The sequence below is a fragment of the Nicotiana sylvestris genome, chromosome 10 (assembly GCF_000393655.2).
Source record: "Nicotiana sylvestris chromosome 10, ASM39365v2, whole genome shotgun sequence".
In the NCBI taxonomy this organism is placed as follows: Eukaryota; Viridiplantae; Streptophyta; class Magnoliopsida; order Solanales; family Solanaceae; genus Nicotiana; species Nicotiana sylvestris.
This window is the reverse complement of record NC_091066.1, coordinates 145586832-145608808: the sequence shown is the minus strand read 5'-3', so window position 1 is coordinate 145608808 and position 21977 is coordinate 145586832. Positions and strand designations below refer to the sequence as shown.

The 21977-nt window shown below is 39.4% G+C and overlaps 3 protein-coding genes across 3 annotated transcripts; 1 reads left to right on the top strand and 2 right to left on the bottom strand.

Moving 5' to 3' along the window:
• The first annotated feature begins 2427 nt into the window (after window positions 1-2427).
• LOC104244343 (putative late blight resistance protein homolog R1B-23) lies at window positions 2428-6669 on the top strand. Its single transcript, XM_009799756.2, has 2 exons — window positions 2428-5241; window positions 5410-6669. Exons 1-2 carry the CDS (start codon window positions 3188-3190, stop codon window positions 6533-6535), a joined length of 3180 nt encoding a protein of 1059 aa, XP_009798058.2. The 5' UTR covers window positions 2428-3187; the 3' UTR covers window positions 6536-6669.
• A 2793-nt stretch (window positions 6670-9462) lies between these two features.
• On the bottom strand, window positions 9463-10326 carry LOC138880081 (uncharacterized). Its single transcript, XM_070159734.1, has 2 exons — window positions 10003-10326; window positions 9463-9789 (listed from the first exon to the last, which is right to left on the bottom strand). The coding sequence occupies exons 1-2, from the start codon at window positions 10324-10326 to the stop codon at window positions 9463-9465; spliced, it is 651 nt and encodes a 216-aa protein (XP_070015835.1).
• A 10843-nt stretch (window positions 10327-21169) lies between these two features.
• Window positions 21170-21544, bottom strand: LOC138880080 (uncharacterized). The gene has a single exon (XM_070159733.1). It carries the CDS (start codon window positions 21542-21544, stop codon window positions 21170-21172), a length of 375 nt encoding a protein of 124 aa, XP_070015834.1.
• Window positions 21545-21977: the final 433 nt, after the last annotated feature.

The following is a 21977-nucleotide window of genomic DNA, read 5'->3' as shown; positions in this document are numbered from 1 at the left end:
ATCGGGTTGCGCTCCGCAACAATATTATTATTGTATTGTTGTAGATATTGAGTTGTCCTTTCATATTTTATAAAGTTTCTGTTGGTTTTGATATGTTTCCCCGAAGCATGTACCCCCTCCCTTTTTAAACTGCTTATTCCTGGTTATTTTTCGCCATATATTATATAACTGCACATGTTTATCTGGAGTCTGGTCCTAGCCTCGTCACTACCTCGCCGAGGTTAGGCCAGACACTTACCAGCACATGGGGTCGGTTGTGCTGATGCTACACTCTGCACTCTATGTAGATACCGGAGCAGCATTGGATCAGTAGCTTGGGAGCCAACCTTCAGTCCACAGAGATTCCGAGGTAGTCCTGCAGGCGTCCGTAGGTCCGACGTCTCTTCTATCTATTATCATGTTCTGTTATCACTTGTATCCGAGACAGACTGCGTTTTTTTCCTTCAGACATTTGTATGCAGCAGTCATAGACGGTCCGTGTATGCTGTGATACTATGTTGGCTTTTCGTATCGATTTTGGTATTATATTTATCTAAGTCTTTCGTTTAGTTTCATCTTCCGCTATCATTTAAATGTGTATCACCTGTTAATGCAAGTTGTTAAAAAGGTTTAAAATAAAATAGTTAAATTTTTTAAATTTTCCTGGCTTGCCTAGCTTCTACGAGTAGGGGTTATCACGACTCTCGAGGGTGGAAAAATCTGGGTCGTGATAATGTGTTTTAATATAGAAGGATATACCATATATCTATATCTCTTTCTGTTAAAAAGATATTAGAGATTTTCAGTGAGTGTTTATTATTATAGCTGAATTCCTACACCTATAAATCTTACTTTAGATTAGCAGATTTACTTAGCAAAATCTATGTTATAATAAAATAGTATAAGAGTTGTGCTTTACAACTTTAGGAGTCTTACTGATAATTGTTAATTACTTTTAAAATTATAGTTAGATAAACTCCTAGTACTTTTTAACAAGATCTTTCACATATTTATCTGTTTATATCAAGTCCTTTTCCCGTGAAGGATGCATACCAAATGATTTATTTCAAACCGTAACACTTTATTATTTGGTACTGTTGTCAAATTCATTCTTTATGTCAAGGCTTAATTTGGTGTTATAATCTTTTTAAAGGTTAATTCGATTATTGCACCACAAAATTGGTAATAATTATACAATTTATCATTACTTTTATTAAATTATTATGATATTCGTTCATATTGTTAGCTGAAGCTTTTCCTATCAAACTATAATAATTACTATAGTGTGCTTAAATTATAATTAGATTGTGGAATATTACACTATTATTTTTCTTGATATAGTAGTACTATGTTTTTCATGAAGTACTAAAATGTTAAAACTGCCAACATCTACACATGATTTCTATTAGAGCCTGAACCAAGATTTCAAATTTATGGGTGAGATTCTAATCATTTTAAGTTACAGAGTTCTATTGTAGCTCGGTTACCAATTGCTATATTTTACAATATAATTATATTTATACAATTCAATTAATTTATATTTTTTTGTCAATTTCACATATGAAAGGACTAACAATTTTGAATCAGACGAAGGATACATGTATGTGCAGTTAGATTTATATACATCAATTAAATATTTCAAAAACTATTATCTCTATCACGGATAATTACTACTTTCGTGTAGATGTACACTATGAAATTGACAATGATTTACTAGCTATCCTAAGGAATGTATATGTTGATCGAATTTCTGGACAACTTCTACAAAACACTACTTTCATTCAACAACACTTTCTTAATAAGTTTGTGGCTGTAAAAAAGTGGAGGCTACAATTTCTTTTTAAAAAAAGGGCGAAAATTTTACTTAAAATAATTGCAATCATAGCCGACGTCTAAATTATGTGCTTTTAACTTACAAAAAAGAATTACTGTCAAGTTGAAATATTTGATATATTATAAGAATTTCTTAATTGAAGGCGTTCGAATGTTACTTTTGAAATTCATTTGATAGCAACTTGCAATGATAATAAATATTGGTTGAATAAACTCATCATTCTTAAGTATGAGCTTTTATTGTTTCTCTCCAATTTTTGTGCAACTCATCGCGCATGTAATATTCTAAAAAATATTTGTAATAACTAGCATGGGATACACGTGCAACGCACATGTTCAAGAACTAATATATATATATAACCTAGCTCTTCGATTTCTTAAATGGTCGCTTGATTATCATTCACATATATCTCTAATGATTATTTATAATATTACTTTGTGTACCCATGTGTATCTAATTAATCTTACGTGATACATCAACAATGCTTGTGCATTTAATATGACAATTGGTAAAGACGAAATGGGAAGGAATCTACCCATGTGCATACAAGGAATAAATAATGTGGGCTTACTTACAATAAGTTGACTTGCTGCTTGTAATTGATGCAACTAAAATATACTCATGTGGAATGGTAAATTACTGAGCAAGAAAGGAAACCAAGGTGAAGAAAGAAACTTTAAAAACCTGCTGGAAGGCGTCTTATTCTTCTTCTTCATAATAGTTTCTTTTGTCACAACTGAGAAAGAGGGAGAGTGATGTCTTCAGACAAAGATTTGTCCAATCTGAAAGATGCCTTCCTTCAATTACGAGAACACGATAGCATATGCGATGTTGTGAGGGATCGTATGAATTTCTTTGTATGGGAGTTAAAAATGGTGGATAGTTTTCTCGGTTTGCAGAGCTGTCCCTTCGCTGGTGAATGCGGCATTATGCTAAATGTCACCCAGAAAATGCTCAATATTTGGAAGACCTTGTATGCTACTTCCGAAAGCCCAAATGCAGAATCCTATTTTGAGGAGTTCATTTTAACATCCCAACGGGACGAGTTCCTTGATTCAAATAAGGATCCCTTTACCTTTCACGTGCCAACAGAAATATGGCAGACTAAGCTGGAATTCAGAGCTAAATACTCCTTTCCCAAAATAACACTTTCAGTCAACAAGGTGGATGATATTATTCCTAACCCCGATTTTGTGATGGAATTTATCGATTCTGTAGAAGAGAACCTCAATGTTCTACTGCAGATCGATGATCCATGTTCTTTGCTTTTTGTTCCGGGATCCAAGGACCAAATAGAAAAGGTTCTAAAGGAGTTGAAGTTACTGAGATTTTTTATCCTCTTTCTTTCACACAAATGCATAGAGCCTCAAAGCCATGGCAACACTGGTTGCGTGGTTGTATCTGCCAAACCATGGCAACAAAAATCAAGACTTGGCTCCTAGTGAGATGAATGTTTTGTTTTCTGATCTCCTGAAAATGAAGACTAACGCCATTCTTCCAGGCATTCACAAGGTCTATGTTAATATCCTGCAAGCTTTGAAGCCGACAATACAACCAGAATGGCATCCCACTAATCAAAATGAGCATGCAGCTGGCAGTGTCTTTAGCGTGGAGACTGTTGCGCACAGTTTGGTGGAGCTACCAACTGTTAGTAATCCTTGTCAGGTAATTGGTTTGAACGATCAAATGGAAATCCTTCGAGAGATGCTCAACCTATTAAGAGACAATCTCATCAATTTGCCAGTACTAGATCTTGAACACCATTGTCAAGATATGAGCACTGTTATTGTTGATGCCGGACTTCTAATTTACTCATTATATGATATCAAGGGGGAGAAGGAAAACACGGTGTTAGAGGATGTGAACCGAGAACTTGGTCTTGATCTTCCGAGAAACATCGAGCCTGTCAAGGCGATGATCTACCTCATCATTCGAAAGGCATTTCAGTCTAACCTATCAAGGATTCATGGTCTAGGCTATGTTGATTTTCTTTTAAACAACCTGAAGGAGTTCCAAAGCCGCAATTCAGATACACTCTTTTCTGTCATGAGCCAGCTTCAAATAATTCAGACGGAAATTGAGAACTTGCAACCTTTTCTCAAGGATGTTGCTGAAGAGCGATATAATAAGCACGCAGGACCTCAACTGTGGGCTACACAATTTATTGGCAAAGCATATGAGTTGGAGTATGTAACTGATGCTTTCATAAGGAAAGAAGTTCCTCATTGGTGTCTCGAGCGTTGGCTCCTAGATATCATAGAGGAGATTACTCTTATCAGGGCAGAGGTAGCAGCGATTCCAGAAAAGCAAGTGGCCGAGGTTGACTTAGTATCACATGATACCCTTGATACTTCCACTGTTCATACGCCATCACAATTGGCTACGAATCGAAGTATGAATGAAGAAATTGTTGGTTTCGACGACGTGAGGGAAGAACTAAAAAATAAACTAACAAAGGGATGCCGAGAACTAGATGTTATCTCTATCCTAGGTATGCCTGGCCTAGGTAAGACGACTTTGGCCTACAAACTCTATTCTGATAATTCAGTTATCTCTCGCTTTGATATTCGTGCACAATGTTGTGTCTCTCGAGTATATAGACGTATGGATTTGCTAATGGCCCTTCTACATGATGCTACTGGTATGAGGGATAGCGTCTCTTGTGAAGCTGATGCAGCAGAAAAGCTTCGGAGAACTTTAATGGGCAAAAGATATCTTATCCTTGTTGATGATGTGTGGGAAGCTAGTGCGTGGGATGATTTAAGTTCTTGCTTCTATGATGCCAAAAATGGAAGCAGAATCATTCTAACAACTCGACATCGTGAAGTTGCCAATTATGCTACATCTTTTAGTAAACCCATACCTCTTCGCATCTTTAATGATGAAGAAAGTTGGAAATTACTTGAAGATAAAGTGTTTGGTAAAGAAAGCTGCTCCTCTGCCCTGGAAAAAGTTGGCCAACAAATAGCAAGAAAGTGTGGAGGGCTGCCTCTTTCAATTGTTCTGGTGGCTGGTATTCTGGCAAAGATGGAGAAAAACAAAGAGAATTGGAAACAAGTGGCTACGACCTTAGGTTCCCACATTCACAGCGATTCAAAGGCCATTGTAGAACAGAGTTACCAGGATTTGCCTTATCATCTTAAGGCTTGCTTCCTCTATTTTGGAGCATTTTTGGAGGATACAGTGATTGACGCTTCATGGTTAACAAGGTCATGGATATCAGAGGCATTTATAAAAAGTTGTGAAGGCAAGAGTTTGGAGGATATAGCAGAAGGTTACTTGGAGCATCTTATCGGAAGAAATCTTGTGATGGTTTCCAAGAGGACCTATTTAGATGGTAAGGTCAAAGCATGTCGCATTCATGATGTATTGCTAGAGTTCTGCAAGAACAGAGCAACCGAGGAGAATTTTCTACTATGGAGAAAATGGTAATATACCAATTTGTACTTTATTGTTCAAAATCAATCTAAGTCTTTTAAGTTATTTTTGAAAAATTAATGTTATTGTTTTACTAACTTATACATTCACAATGATCAAGTATTCATGTTGTGATTTGAAAATCTATGTTATGATTTTGTTAATTTATATATTCACAGGGATCAGAATGTCAATCCTTCTTCCCGTATTTATTCTTCTCGCAAGCAGCATGCTCAACCTCGCTTGGCCTTTTGTGAAGTGGATAATCTTGCTGAATGGAGCTCGTCTTGCTCACTTGTTGGCTCTATACTTTCCAGGCGTGATAACACATCCATTTGTAAACTTGCAATTTCTGGCATTTTACAGAATTTCAAGTTTCTAAAAGTGTTGGATTTGGAGCAATACGTTGTTATTGATTCTTTTCCAGCGAATCTAGTTCACTTGAGGTATTTCTCTGCAAAGACTAATCAAATGTCCATTCCTTCATCCATATCCAATCTTCGGAACCTTGAAACTCTCATAATCAAAGGTCGTAGAGGATCTATGTCAGGACCTATTACAGTACCTATTACAGTTTGGAAAATGGTTAAATTGAAACATGTGCATATTTCCGGCAGCGACGGCAACGGCTTCGTTATAGAAGATGCAGAAGAGTTACTTGAGGACTCCACAAAACTTCATGATTTGGCAACTCTTTCCACTCCATATTTATCTTGTGTTGAGGATGCGGAATTGATGTTGAGAAAAGCACCTAATCTTAGGGAACTGAAATGCAAATTCAGGGGTGATAGCAGCGGCCCGTTCCCAGATTTGGATTTTCCAACACGGCTTGAGACGCTGCACATTATCGCAGTATTCTGGTACCAGATGTTTCCTGTATGCATCTCCGGATCAAATCTCAAAGATTTAACAATGTTCAAATTTAGACTGGGCAATGAGAACTTATCAAGCATTGCTCAGCTTCAGAATCTTCAGGCACTCCAGCTGACCTCCATACAATTTGATGATGAAAAATGGGAAGTGAGCAGTGACGAGTTCATTCAACTCAAAGTCTTGAAACTAATAGATTGTAACAGTCTTAAAGAATGGACTGTCTCCGATGATGCATTTCCTAACCTTGAACGCTTGGTTTTGCGTAGATGCTGGAATATTAAGGAGACACCTTCTTGTTTCGGAGACATCTTATCTCTAAAGTCCATTGAGGTAAAGTATTGCAATGAATCTGTTGTCAAGTCGGCCAGGGTTATCCGAGAAACACAAGTTGAAGAATATCAAAATGCTGATTTCAAGCTCATCATCAAGTAATCCGAATTCAGGCACACTACTGAGAAAATATAACCACATTCTGTCTCTTTTTTTAAACTTTGCTTAATTCATTTCCTTACTTCAAAAAGGTTGCCTTTTACCAACTATTCCTTTTGTTTGACACCTTGTTTAAAGTTTATTGTTTTATTTTAGTATTATATTTTTTATTAAAGATGAAAGTTCTTGATATAGAAGTTCCCCATCAATAAAAAAAAAAAAGACGAATTTTTTAGCAATGAAAGATGGATAAACTCATCAAACCTAGTCTTTATCAATGTTTATCAGATGGCGAAGGTAAAGCGCAGATGATTTGGTAATTACTACTACTTTTTGAGCAATTTACTCATTGAATTTTTTTAAATAGCGTATAGAGTTTGTAGCTGGAGCAATTTGGAAGATCACTACGTAATATTTTATTAGTTTTTTCTTTAATAAATTCTATAACACTATCCATCAATTGTCCCATTCGTTTACGGAACGAATTATTCATTCAATCTTTAACGCTTGGTGTAAGTCATTAGGTTTTGACTCCTGAAGTGAATGTTTCCACTTTTTTCTTATGAGTTATGCTACCATTGTGCTTCTTATGATTTCACTTAAATGTGATGCCACTCTGCTAAAAATTTTCTTCTACATTAAGCAATACTTTCTTTGCTCTTATGTGTACCTGGTTAATTTCTTCCTAGGAAATGCAAGTTTATGTCCTCAACTTGGAAAATCCTTCTTAAACATTAATCATATGCTATGTGAATTTCTTGAAGAACATGCAACAGTAAAGATGGGAACCTGAATTGTGGTGGCACTTTTAGTGTCGGTTGAAACATAACAACAACAACAAACCCGGCTTAATCCCATACGTGGGGTCTGGGGAGGATAGTGTGTACGCAGCCTTACCCCTATCCTATAAAGGCAGAGAAGCTATTTTTGATAGACACCGGGCTTAAGGAACGATAAAAATAAAGCAACAAGCAATAACAACAGTAATATAATAAGGTAATGGAAGCGAGTGACATAACAAGCAATAAAGAACTAAGAACAAACGAATACAAGAGTAGTACTAGTACTACTTGTAAACCTAGGAGAAAATCACAACTACCTGCCAATCCACCACCTTAATCCTCGACCTTCGCACCTTCCTATTGCTAGTCACGTCCTCAGTTAGGTGAAGCAATGACACGTCCTGCCTAATCACCTCTCCCTAATACTTCGTTGGCCTACCCCTGCCCTTTTTCAAGCCCGCTATGGCCAACTTCTCACACCTCTTGACTTGGTCATCTATGTCTCTCCTCCTCACATGCCCAAACCATTGCAGCCTCGATTCCCCCAACTTGTCTTCCACAAATGTCACTCCCACCTTATCCCTAATAACTTCATTCCTAAGCTTGTCTTTCCCGGTATGCCCACACATCTATTTCAACATCCTCATTCCAGCTACTTTCATCTTCTAGACATGGGATTTCTTGACGGGCCAACGCTCAGCTCCATACAATGTAGTCGGTCTAACCACCACCCTGTAGAATTTTTCCTTAAGTCTAGACGGTACATTCTTATTGCATAAAACCCCAGAAGCTAGCCTCCATCTCATCCACTCCGTTATAATGCAGTGAGTAATATCATCGTCAATCTCCACGTTACCTTGGATTATACACTCAAGATACTTGAAACTATCTCTTTCATGAATGACTTGAGTACGAATCTTCACTTCTACTTCTTCTTCATGCCTTTCATCACTGAACTTGAACTCCAAGTATTTAGTTTTCGACCTACTCAACTTGAAACCTTTGGACTCCAACGTCTGTCTCCAAACTTCCAACCTATCGTTAACACCCCCTCGCGTCTCGTCAATTAGTACTATGTCATCAGCAAATAATATACACCATAACACCCTTCCTTGTATGTTTCGTGTTAGCACATCTAATGCTAGGGCAAAAAACAAAAGGGACTAAGGGCCGATCCCTGATGCAATCCCATCTCCATAGGGAAATGTTTTGAGTCTCCTCCCCCAGTCCTCACACGAGTCTTAGCAACTTCGTACATGTTCTTAATTACCCTAATGTACGCTACCGAGACTCCGCTCCAAACATCTCAATAGCACCTCCCTCGGGACTTTGTCATAAGCTTTCTCAAGGTCAATGAACACCATGTGCAAGTCTTTTTTCCTCTCCTTATACTGCTGCACCAATCGTCTCACCAGGTGAATGACTTCTATAGTTGACCGTCCTGGCTAAATCCGAACTAGTTCTTAGAGATAGATACACCTGTCTTCACTCTCCTCTCCACCACCCTATCCCAAACTTTTATAGTGTGACTTAGCAGCTTGATACTCTTATAATTGTTGCAGTTCTGGATATCACCTTTGTTTTTGTACAACGGAATTATCAAACTCCACCGCCAATCTTCAGGCATCTTTTTCGTCCTAAAAATGACGTTAAACAAGTTAGTAAGCCACTCCAACCCTACCCTTCCCGCTTCTTTCCAAATTCTATTGGGATCTCGTCAGGCCCAGTCGCCTTACCCCTTCTCATATTTCGTATTGCCACATCAACCTCCTTATACTTAATACACCTAAAAAACCCAAAATCTCTTTGACTCTCTGAGTTCTCCAACTCACCCAACACGATGTTCCTATCCCCTTCCTCGTTCAAGAGTCTATGGAAATACTTCTGCCATCTACGGCTGATACACGCCTCTTCCACCAATACCTTACCATCTTTATATTTGATACACCTAACTCGATCCAGGTCCTGAGCCTTCCTCTCCCTAATCTTGGCTAACTTGCACAACTTTCTATCCCCTCATTTACCCCCAAGATCCTCATACAATCATTCAAAAACTGCAGCCTTAGCCGCAGTGACCGCGAGCTTCACCTCTCTCCTTGCCTTCTTATAACACTCCACACACATCCTATGTTCTTCCTCTTCCGTGCTTCATACTAGCTTCAAATATGCCACTTTCTTAGCTTTCACTTTTCCTCGGACCTCCCCATTCCACCACCAGTCCCCATTGTAGCCACCCGAGTAACCCTTCGATACCTCTAACACCTCCCTAGCAGCTTCCCTAATGCAGTTCGCTGTCGTGGTCCACATACTACTCGCATCCCTACTACTCCTCCAGGCCCTCATAGCCAATAGGTTCTCCCCCAACTCCTGAGCCTTTCCCTTAGTCAAGGATCCCCACTTGATCTTAGGTTGGCCGTACACCACTCTCTTCTTCCTTGCTCCCTTGACCTCCAAGTCCATGACCAAGAGCCTATGCTGCATCGACAGACACTCACTCAAGATTACCTTGCAGTTAGTGCAAAGACCCCTATTACCTCTCCCGAGGAGAAGATAATCAATCTGAGTCTTGGCAACCCTACTCCGAAAAATGGCCAAGTGGCCCTCCCTATATTGAAAACCTATATTAGCTAGCACCAAGTCAAAATCTTTAGCAAAATCCAACTAGGAATTACCACCCTCGTTCCTAACCCTGAAACTGAACCCGCCTTTCACCTCGTCATAACCCCTAGCCGTCTCCCTAACATGACCATTAAAATCACCCCCTATGAAAATCTTCTCGAACTGCAGAATACCATGCACAACCTCGTCCAAATCTTTCCGGAAGTGCCTTTTAACCTCCTCGCTCCATCCCGCTTGAAACCTGTAAGCACTAATCATGTTAAAAGTGAACCCATTAACCACTAGCTTAATAATTAACAACCTATCATTCACCCTTCTAACATACACCACTAACTCCCTGAGATCCCTATTAACATCCCAAAACTTCGTGCCCCAATCTAGTCTCTTGGACATATGCTATATTAATCTTCCTCTTCTACAGAATCTTCCCCAACTCTATCGACTTACTCGTCAATGTCCCTATATTCCAGGATCCAACTCTCAACCTTGTGCATCTGTAACGATCCGGCCGGTCGTTTTTAGAATTTATGCCCCGATCCCCTATTAACTACTTTCCCCAAGTTTATTTCAACTATTTTGGTTTGCCGGGATGTTCGGTTTTGAGTTTCGGAGAGTTTTGGGACATTTAGTCCCTAAATGAGAGCTTAAGTGTTGGAAAGTTGTCCGTAGTCAGAATAGTGTGAAGACAGCCTCAGAATGGAAATCCGATGGTTCCATTAGGTGATTTCAGGGTTAGGAGCATGATCAGAATGTGTTTTGGAGGTCCGTAGCTAATTTAGGCTTGAAATACAGAAAGTTTAATTTTTGAAGTTTCCGGTCCGATAGTGAGATTTTGATCCAAGGACCAGAATGGAATTACGAAAGTTGGAGTAGCTCCATAGTGTTTAATGTGACGTGTGTACAAAATTTCAGGTCATTCAGACGAGGTTTGATAGACTTTTTGATCGAAAGTATGTTTTTAGAGTTTTTGAAATTCTTAAGGTTGAATCCAATGAGAAATAGGTGTTTTGATGTTGTTTTGAGCATTCCGAAGGTTGGGACAAGTTTGGATGATGTTTTTGGATTGGTTGTTAGGTTTGGTTGAGGTCCCAGGAGCCTCGGGTATGTTTCGGATGCTCAACGGATCATTTTTGAAACTTGTTGAATTGCTGAACTGCTGGTATCTGGTTTCCTTCAGTGCGATCGCAACCCTTCCTTCGCGTTCGCATAGAGTAATTCCGGAGGGTGATCATTTTGTTCTACGCGATCGCATTAGTTGGTTCGCGATCGCGGAAGTCTATTCCCTCCTTCTTCGCATCCGCATCCCATTCTTCGTGTTCGCATAGTAGAAACTGAGCAAGTGGCTCAATGGCCATTTTCCTCTTTGCGTTCGCATGGATTAGACTGCGAACGCGTAAGCCACTTTTCTCCTCTTCTGTGATCACATACCATCTGTTGCGTTCGCATAGGCCAACCCATGAGTTCTTCATTTTTCCTCTTCGCGATCGCATCCCATTTCTTGCGATCGCAATGAACAACATCTGGGCAGAGAATTTAAAACCCAAAATCGAGGGTTTAGACCATAACTCATATTTTGGACTTGAGAGCTCGGGAGATCATGATTATTGAAGGGATTTTCACATGGGCGACTTGGGTAAGTGATTCTTACTCGGTTTAGACTAATTTCCATGAATCTTCACTTAAATTCATCCTTTAATTTCGAAATTTTGGTAGAAATTGGGGGAAAAGTTCTTAGACTTAGAGATTGGGTATTTTACATCGGATTAGGATAATTTTGATATGGTTAGACTCGTGTGAGTGTGGGATTCTGAACATATAAATTCCACCCGATTCTGAGACGTGGGTCATTTTACATAATTTCACGTATTAGCTTAGAATTTAATTGTAGAATCAACTTATTGAAGTATTATTTACATTATGAAATGGAAGTGAATAGATTTGGGCCATTTGGAGTCGGATACTCATGGCAAGAACATGGTTTCTAGTTGATTTTGAGCCGGTTTGAGGTAAGTGGCTTGTCTAACCTTATGGGGGGGGGGGGACCTTTCCCCTTAAAATATGATATTTGATAATTTAATGCCTTGTACGTGAGGTGACGAGCGCGTACTTGAGCTAATTGTTGAAAATCCGATTTTACTTTAAGCATTTAAACTGAGTTCCTTTCTTACCTGTTTTATCCTACTTGCAAATTTAGCCTGTGTTAGTTAGAAAAGCATGCTTAGTTGACTTAATTGCCTAATTGCTTAAACTGCCTTAATTGCATTACGTGAAGCATGTTAGGCTAGAATTAACTGTTTACTTGTTACAGACTTAGTATTTATTTTTATATTTTTGTGCTGCTAGTGTGTGTTTTGAATTGGAACTATGGGGAAGCATCCCGGGAGATCCCCTGTGCGTATTTATGATATGGACTTAGGTGCGGGATACCATGAGATCCCTGGCACGTGTGTTGAGGATACCAAGAGATCCTCGGGATACCAAGAGATCCTTGGCATATATATTGAGGATACCAAGAGATTCTCGGGATACCAAGAGATCCCTAGTGTGTATATTGAGGATACTAAGAGACTCCGATTATTATTCTTGTTGTGAGTGGTATTTCCTTGTAGTTTGCCTTTATCTCTGTTTCTGTTATTGTTCTCTTATTATATTGTGTAGATCCTTATTATAGACTCTCAGTTTTACTGCTTATTTATCCTGTCATTTTATTATTTATTTACTTCAATAGGGCCCTGGCCTTCCTCGTTACTACCCGACCGAGGTTAGGCTTGGCACTTACTGAGTACCACTGTGGTGTACTCATGCCCTTTCTGCGCATGTTTTTCATGAGCAGATCTAGGTACTTCTACCCAGGCCTACCATCCTTGAGGGAGGCATCTGCTACGGAGACTTCGAGGTACATCTGCCACGTCCGCAGACCGAGGAGTCTCTTTCCTTTCTAGCTGTTGAACATCTTACCCTTCTGTATTTTCCTTCTTGTTAGACATTCTGGAGTTAGATTGCTACATATTCCAAAGGCTTGTGTTCCCGTGAGTTTTTGGGTTTTGGGATAGTGTTTTAGAATTTTGAGCTTTTATGCTGTATATGCCGAGTGGCATCCTATATACTGCTTTCATTTGGTTATTCTTGGCTTTTAATTTATGATTTTTGCAAGTTTCAATTTTATTTCTGCATTTGTTAGGCTTACCTAGTCGTAGAGACTAGGTGCCGTCACGACAGTTCAAGGAGGGCGAATTGGGGTCGTGACAGCATCACTACTAGAAATCCGGAAAAAAGCGACCAAAGTTGGTCGCTTACAGGTCACAAAGCAACCAAAAAGCGTCCAAACTGGCTTAGTCGCTATTTTGCTGGTCCCTTTACCTTAGAGACCAAAGTTGGTCGCTAATTAGCGACCAACTTTGGTCTCTAAGGTAAAAGGACCGAATATTCCGGGTAAACAATATACCGACCAACTTTGGTCGCTTTAATATTTTAATAATTTAAATTTAGTGACCAAAGTTGGTCTCTATATTTAAATTATGTTTTTTTTATTTTTTATTAATCAAAATATAGCGACCAACTTTGATCTGTAAACCAAATATTATATTTTAAAATCTAAAAAATAGCGACCAAAGTTGGTCGTTTTTTTTTAAATTTCAAGAATTTAATTATTTTTTAAACATAAGCGACCAAAATTGGTCGCTATTTTCCAGAATTGTTTTTAATAGAATAGCGACCAAAGTTGGCCGCTTTTTAGGAAATCTGGGTTAATTAGCGACCAACCTTGGTCGCTATTGCCCAGAATATATTGGTCGCTTTTCTGGGTATAATTTTGGCAGAAACTGTCTGTTTTGGCAGCTACACCACCTGCCAGCATACCAAATTTCCTATTACAAGCAACAACAACAACAATACTAACAACAACACAACAATAACATTAATAACAACATTAAAACTAACAAAGTATAAAGTTCAATAGAACTAACACATTAAGCTAACAAAATTAAGTTAACTCTTATTACAAGCCCATTCGAAAACCGGTTGTATTTGTCTAGTTCAAAGTATATAAAAGTCAAGGAGTGTTTTGTACATCATTATCATCACCGTCTGATGAACTTTCATCGCCAAGACAGTATATAGAAGGGTCTACTAGTCGAGGACGGGAAGAACGATCACGGGGAGGAAGGGAGGAATGATCACGGGAAGGACAGGAGGAACGAGCACGAGGAGCCTCTGGCGATGACTCACAAGACTGGGTAATCGGAAAACCTCTAGAAGCTAGGAGATATTTGAGCTGCTCTTGCATGCCCTGGTACTGAGCTTGTATGCCAATGATGATAGCTTATATGAGTCCACCAAACTATAGAATACCTGGTCCTATATGAGACTGATACGTAGCATGCAGTAAAGGCTGAATGTAAAGAAGGCAAGAGATTTTCTACATGGAAAAATCCCACACAAGGGGATCAAAAAACCATGACCTACTCTTATAGGCTTTTAACTTAACTAACTTGTAATCTACCTATTACAAGCCACTTTACAATACTTCCTATTGCAAAGACTTTAAACTAACTTGTGATGCAACCACCACAAGCCACTCTCTAACTCTCCTAGTTACAGAGGATTCAACTTATGACTATTCCTAGTCACAACATAAACTCTAAAGTTTACGAATTTGGTTTTTCCTAAGACAATGCTTCTAATAAAGCAAACTAGGAATTACAATGTTGAACAATTAACAAGATTACAACTCAACTATGTATATATATAAGATTCGTTTAGAAACTGATCCTTAGTGGAGTTGTCTCCTTGTTCTTGACATACCAGTTATTTCAATGCCGGATGAATGCTTCTTCTTCTTGAGAGAATATCACTGAATGCATAAAAAATGGTGTGTCTTGCACCAGGTTTTTTTATCACAAAAGATATCACAATGTATAGTGATGTCAACTCTTGGTGTACTTCTTTTCAGTGTGAAGTGACTGCTGCACCGTCTGCACAGCCACTTCTGGGCAGTTGCATTCTAGCTGGAATTTGTGCTTCTGTCAGGACATACCAATAAACCAGGTCCTAATACTTCTATCAGAACATACCAACGGACCAGGTCCTAGTTGTGTTCCTCTTCCTGTAACAGTTACCAAATGGTTACTTTATTCTGCTACATTCTGACTGTGCACTTGACTTGTACTTTGGTCAGAGAACCCTAAGGGAGCAGGTCCCTGTTGTGTTCCTCTTTATATTGATTGCGTACAATCACTGACTTGTGCTTTTGTCGGAGAACCCTAAGGGACCAGGTCATCAGGTCCCTGGTGTGTTCCTCCCTGTGGTCCTTCATCCATTTGCTGATATTCAGGCTTCAACCAGTTCATATGAGATGTGTATCATGTGAAGCAGATTCTCTATCTGGTTCTTCACGACAAGTTTGTTAGATCATCAAAACATAAGAAACATAAGGTTAAGTAGAAACCCATCAATTTCCCCCTTTTTGATGATGACAAACTTAAGAATAGACTATTTGTGTCGAGCAGAAATAACCAGATGAGATGAGAACAACTACACGAAGTTCCCCTTAGACGATGCCTTAATCTTTCATGGCCAGAGCAATTTATAAGAACGGAATTAAGGCAGCAAAAAGAAGTTCCCCCTTAATCTCAGATATTTCAGATTCAAATTCACCTTATTTCCCCCTTTTGGCATCATAAAAAATAACAGTTGTAAAGAAGAGCACAAGTAGGTAATAAGCATAAAGAAGTCTAACACAGCTAACTTATGCCACATATGTGCACACAATATGACATAAAAGAGAAGCCAGAAGAACACAATAGTGTATATGCAAAGACGGGGAGTGTGTTTCATTAATGTTTACATTGGACTGAGCAAGTCAGGAGCAGTAGTGGTTAAGTTCAACATGCCATCACAAAACCAACCCAAAAAAAAAGTAAACACAAGCAAAACAGCAGCCACAGGATGTTGGAGCAAAAATAACTTAACACTAAGAGGATGCTAGGAGACAGTAGAGGAAGAGGGCTTGGAGGAAGAGGCAACAATGGTTTTAAGAACCAGGTCTAGTCTATCATTCGTAGCCAGTTGTTCTTCAAGTAATTGAGCCTGAAGTCGCTCGTTTTCCTTTCTCAGCCGGGCAACCTCCTCATGTACAGAATCAGGTCCCTTAGCTACTTGGCTAAGCTGGGTCTCCAGTATAGCATTTCGAGCCCTCAGCCTTCTCAATTCCTCAGAGGCTACATTTTGAGTGTTTATCAGCTGAGAAATGGTCGAGATTCTCCCACCAACTTTTTCTATACATTCATATTCTCCTAGAGTGGTCTTGGAGAAGGTCTGCTTGCGTGTGCCCACTCTAGGATTTCCCAAGGGGACCTTGTAGAATTTGAACACTTGAGTGAGGTGAAATCCATAAGGTAACCCATGATTTCCACCCTTAAAATTTGCCACCTTCTGCATATGATCTATCATGATTGCTGGCAAATTGATTGGCACAAACTCATCAAGCACCTCCATCAGGACCAAATCTAATTTTGTAGCAATAGAGCATCTCTCAGAGCGGGGTATGAGTACTTTATTGACCAATTCAAAGAGAATATGGTACTCAGGAAGCAATACCTTCTTATGGAACTGTTCCCCCTGTTGAATAGTTACTCTTTCATGATGGCTCTCTGAAAGTTTATTCTACAGACATCCTTAACTGAGGACACAGCTTCACACAAAATTCTGAGAATTTTACTTAACGTTGAGGCGTCGAGTACAATATCCACTCCATTTACAAGCGCACAAATGTGATCCTCCTTAACAATAAAAAGAGATGCATAGAAGGTTTGCACTGCATCTTCGTATACTAGAGGCATGCTCCCTTCAAACTGGTGTTCCTATTGTTGAAACTCCACAATCTCTAGAATTTGTCTCATGCCTGCCATCTCCCAAATTGTTGGATCAAATGTTCGGCCCCACAACACATGTTGAGTTCTTAACCTTTGCCGCCATAGAACACCATCACAGGTCAAGGACCTTAAAGAACCGGGTTCCTTAACGGTTTCCTTTTTTTGTTTGCCAGTCCCTTCGACAGACTTTCCTTTCCAGCTTGCTGCCCCTACAGTATTGTCTTCAGACACTGCTAGCTCAGTTAGACTCCATTTATACTTGCAACTATTTTTCACGGATGACCCTTTCTGTTCCTTAACAATTTCCTTGATTGTCATATACTGTTGCACCAATGAACCAGGTTCCCTAGAAGCATCTTTGTCTATCCGGCTTACTGACACACTCTTGATGAACTCCTTTGGATTCATTTTCCTCTTTTTCCTTGTCATGACACTCCTCTTACTTTTCTGCAATGAGGATTCAGAATTCTCTTGCTGAAGTGACCTAGGGATGGGTGATTTGGAGGAGGACTCCAAGAGCTTGGAATGAACAAGAGGTGTAGGAGTGGGTTTGCATGGAAAAGAATCAGGTTCATTGGGAGCCTTTTCTGAGAGTATCTCATGAGCTAACGACTCGAGGAGTGCTGCGGTTCTTATATTTTCTAGGAATGGAATTTCTTCCCCCTGGTATTCAGACGAGAGATATTCTTCTTCATTCATCAATCTCCCAGCAGCTATAGCCATGATGCTATAAGCTGCTTCCTTTTCTAGTTACTCCTTAAAAGTCACTGATTCTAACATAGATAAGTTCAGATTTTGATCAGGATCATCCTCAGGGACTTCTGACATTTAAGGAGTAAAACTTCCTGTATGGTCCTTGATGAGATCGTAGGATTGACTAGTCATAGGGTTCCCAAAAAAATGGTAGACAGGATTTATCAAAATTGGGAAAACTGTAGGAGTAGAGGAGGAACCAAGAGTGGGTAAGGTGGTAGAAGGCGTGAAATAGTAGTGTTTAGGGAATGGTTTCAAAGGTGATAGTGAAGTGGGAGTGGTGTTAATGAAGGGAGAATGAGATGATTGTTCAATTGCCATTAGATGAGAGCTTGGTAGATGAGCAAAAAGAGAAAAAGAAAGATGAGAAGAGGATCCTGGTTCTACAAAAGGAATGAAGGTTCATGACTTGCCATGAGAGAGAAAGAGAGTTTTATTGGAAGAAGAACTAATGATGAGTTGAGAGCGAAATAGGTTCTGAATAGTTCTGAAAACGGCGGTAGGTTTGTGGGGAAGTGTTACCGTGCAGAGGAGATGAAGGGATTTGATGGACAAGACATGACACATAGACGTTGAAAAGTCGGATGATGTGGCAGCTAAGTCACAAAATATTTATATGTTTTTTTTGTTTAGAAAAGGGCATGCAAAATTAAGCACATTACTACTAACCTGGAGTACAGGGACCTGATGTCGGAACAATTTTTGAAAAGAGTTTTAGCAGCTTCTCTCTCGCAGTTCACACCTGTACCTTTAGCTTCTATGATCGTCATGCGTGTTTACCTACAACGGTATTGATGTGAGTTAGGCTTGGTTAGAAAACACTTCAGCTATTTTTACCTGACGGTGTCTTGTAAATCCAACTAATGACGGATCAGGTTCTTTATCAGACTCTTATAACCCCATATTCATCTTGATTGATCTAGAATATTCCCTACTTCGAGGCTTTGATGCAGATCTCTGGATATTGATCTTGTGTTTCGCAATACATTCCACATATCAATCCCTTCTTCAGTTTGACCATCAGGAGACGATCTCTCAAGGGATGAGGCATGAACTATGACAAACATCTTTGTTGAGAACTTTGAGGCCTTATTTTGTGGGTTGTTCTCCAGAAGGATTCCTTCACTCGTCTATTTTCATTGTGTTTCCCAAGCTGATCCTTCTTGTTGTCAGGAATAAGGCATTTTCTTCTAATTAGCGGTTCCTGGTGAGTTTTGTTTTAGGAAGGACTTGGTTCGACAACCTGTTCTCAAGGTAGAAAGCAGTATTTATTCCTTTTTTTTTCTTCAGAATTTCATGGTGGTTCCATAGGCGATAAACACCATCCATGCAACATTTTCTAGTTCTGTTCTTTCCTTCAGCTACGCCATTTTGCAGTGAAGTCCTTGGTGTTGAGAAATTGTGCGTGATCCCTTCTCCCCTTCCTTCATCATTGTTGTGAACTCATGTCTAAATGACACTTTGAGTTTGGTAGACCGCTGACCTGGTCTCGGAGGTGAGAAGTTTGCATATACCAATCCTTCATGCCATGGTTGCAACTTTACTTATCTCATACCGTCAGCTTGTAGAGATTAATGGCTAATTAGGAGTAACTATTCTTGTTTCCTTCGTTCGCTGAGACTACTTGAAGAGATATCAGATTGGTGACTGCATCTTTTTAGGCCATTCACATAGTGCCCGTTCCCACTAGAGTTCCAAAGGAACCTTCTTGCCTTTTCATTCATCGAGAATGTACCTTTTACTTTCTCCTCAAGGATACATCCCCTTCCAACAGGGGTTTCAGTGAGAAGCAATTCATGATGTTTTCAGCTGCATGCTTTAGACATCCACTGTTCATAGTCCATCGGAGTCTACTTCTTCTCACTATTCCCTGCACATGCAAATCAATGGTTAGATTTAGGAACCCAAACTAGTTTGGGTCCCTTGTTACTATAAAAAGGATGAATAGGAGGCTTCTTAATCCACACAGGCAGCATCCGCTTTTTGCGAGTGGCACCTTGTCCTTTGCTAGTACTCACTCTATTAGTGAACGCTTTGTTTTTTTGAGCAGATTGAACCCTGGCCTAGCAATGTTCTTTAAAATTCCTGTTGTTCCCATAGTGGGTACCTAGCCAGTTATCAGGTACAGTGACATACTTGCTGTGTGGGTTGTAGGGAATTTTCTCCCTTTGGAACCTGATGCCCTGCTTGTTGCCGCTATTGTTAAGATACATGGTAGTGACGACATCTGAGGACCAGGTTTATTTCAAGGATTTCTCAAGATCGTTTCTTACTTTCTCCAACTCAGATTGGAGTTGTTGATTCCTCTCGAGTTCACTGCAAAGTCTAGTTTTTACAACAGTTAACTCCTTTTCCAGCAAGATGTGCGACTCACTGGCTACTTCCTTCCCTTTCCCAAGATTTACATTCCTAAGTTCTCTATTAAGTCACTCAATGGTTTCCTCTAGATCAGTGCATATCACTAGTAGGTCATCCCTTTCCTCTTCAGTAGATGCAACTTTTTATTCTACAGTCTATTTCTCATTGCTAAGACTTTGTATTGTCTCTTTTAGATCAACAAGTACTATCATCAGATCGTCTCTCTCATTTTCCACACTAGTTATTCTTTCATTCAGGGCCTCTTTCTCTTGTTCAAGATTAGCTATGGTCTCATTTAAGTCCACTATACAGACCACTAGATCATCTCTAGATTGTTCGGCCTCTCCTAGTTGTACGGTCAGAATCTCCTTATCATTTACAAGACTATAATAGGCATCAATTAGGACATTAGATAAAGACTTTAGCTTTTTAGAAGAATAGGATTTCAGATTTCTCTGAACATCCCTGAAGTTTACCTCATCATGTTTATCTTCTTCATCATCATCATCTGACTGTGCCATCAACGCGAACAATTAATTGTACTTTGTTGCTTCAGTTTCCACTTCCATCATGGAACTATTTTCTGCATCTGATTCCCTTTCGGATTCACTTGAGGAGTCTCTCCAAGCAGCAAGAGCCCGCTTAATGATGTTGTTTGCAACACTTTTTTGATTGAATTTTTTCTTTGGAACCAGGTTCCGCTTTCGTGCTTTGTCAGGATTTTGCTTGTACTGCTCTTGTTTCGCGAATGGGCAGTCTTTGATGAAATGCCCTGACTTTCCACATCCGTGACAGAGATCGTTGTTCTTTATTTTACTTGAACTACCCCACTTTTGTATGCCACCATTTCCTCGAACCATTTTTTGAAATCTCTTAGTAAGATAGGCCATGTCACTATCTTCATCACTTGAATCAGTCCTTTCAGCCTTAAGCACCAGGTTCTTTTCCTTCTTAGGCTCTCTTCTTTCACTATCTTTCTTTCTTTTTATCTCGTAAATTTTTAGATTACCAATCAACTCATCCATGGTCAGAGTCTGTAGATCTTTAGCTTTAGTGATGGCATTTGCCTTACTTTCCCAAGACCCAGGTAGAACACTGAGAATTTTCTTTACAAGCTTGTTTCTGGGAATGACATCTCCAAGTGAGTGGAGCTCATTTATGATGGAGGTGAATCTGGTGTGCATATCTTGTATGGACTCATCATCCTTCATCCTGAAGAGCTCATATTCAGTGGTGAGCATGTCGATCTTGGATTATTTGACTTGAGTGGTTCCTTCGTGTGCAGTTTGTAAGGATTCCCATATCTCTTTCGCAGTACAAGCTGATACTCTGTTGTACTCATCAAGTCCTATGCCACACATCAAGATTTTCTTGGCTCGATAGTTTTTTTCTACAGATTTTCTGTCAATGTCGTTATATTTTCTTCTCCCTTTGGGTACCAATGGTCCTATTTCTGTAAGCTTTTTCATGGGAACATGTGGACCATCACAAATGATGTCCCACAGCTCTGAATCTTCAGCCATTATGAAATCATGCATCCGAGTCTTCCACCAGCCGTAGTATTGACCATTGAATCTGGGAGGTCTATAGGTTGATTGTCCTTCTTCAAAGCTTAGTGGAGCAGCCATTTAGGATCCTTCCTAGGTGTTAGCCTGATAGGAGGAATCCGCTTTGATACCACTTTATAGCTTATATGAGTTCACCAAACTATAGAGTACCTGGTCCTCTATGAGACTGATACGTAGAATGCAGTAAAAGCCGAATGTAAAGAAAGCAAGAGATTTTCTACGTGGAAAAATCCCACACAAGGGGATTAAAAAACCACGACCTACTCTTGTAGATTTTAACTCAACTAACTTGTAATCTACCTATTACAAGCCACTTTACAATACTTCCTACTACAAAGACTTTAAACTAACTTGTGATGCAACAACCACAAGCCACTCTCTAACTCTCCTAGTTACAGAGGATTCAACTTATGACTATTCCTAGTCACAACATAAACTCTAAAGCTTACGAACTTTGTGTTTCCTAAGACAATACTTCTAAGAAAGCAAACTA

Coding starts and splice junctions, on each gene's coding strand:
- LOC138880080 (XM_070159733.1), bottom strand. CDS start 21,544: ATGGCTGCTCCACTAAGCTTTGAAGAAGGACAATCAACCTATAGACCT.
- LOC138880081 (XM_070159734.1), bottom strand. CDS start 10,326: ATGTCCAAGAGACTAGATTGGGGCACGAAGTTTTGGGATGTTAATAGG. Junction 9,790..10,002: donor AAGGCGGGTTCAGTTTCAGG/GTTAGGAACGAG, acceptor CTGTCGATGCAG/CATAGGCTCTTGGTCATGGA.
- LOC104244343 (XM_009799756.2), top strand. CDS start 3,188: ATGGCAACACTGGTTGCGTGGTTGTATCTGCCAAACCATGGCAACAAA. Junction 5,242..5,409: donor TTTCTACTATGGAGAAAATG/GTAATATACCAA, acceptor ATATATTCACAG/GGATCAGAATGTCAATCCTT.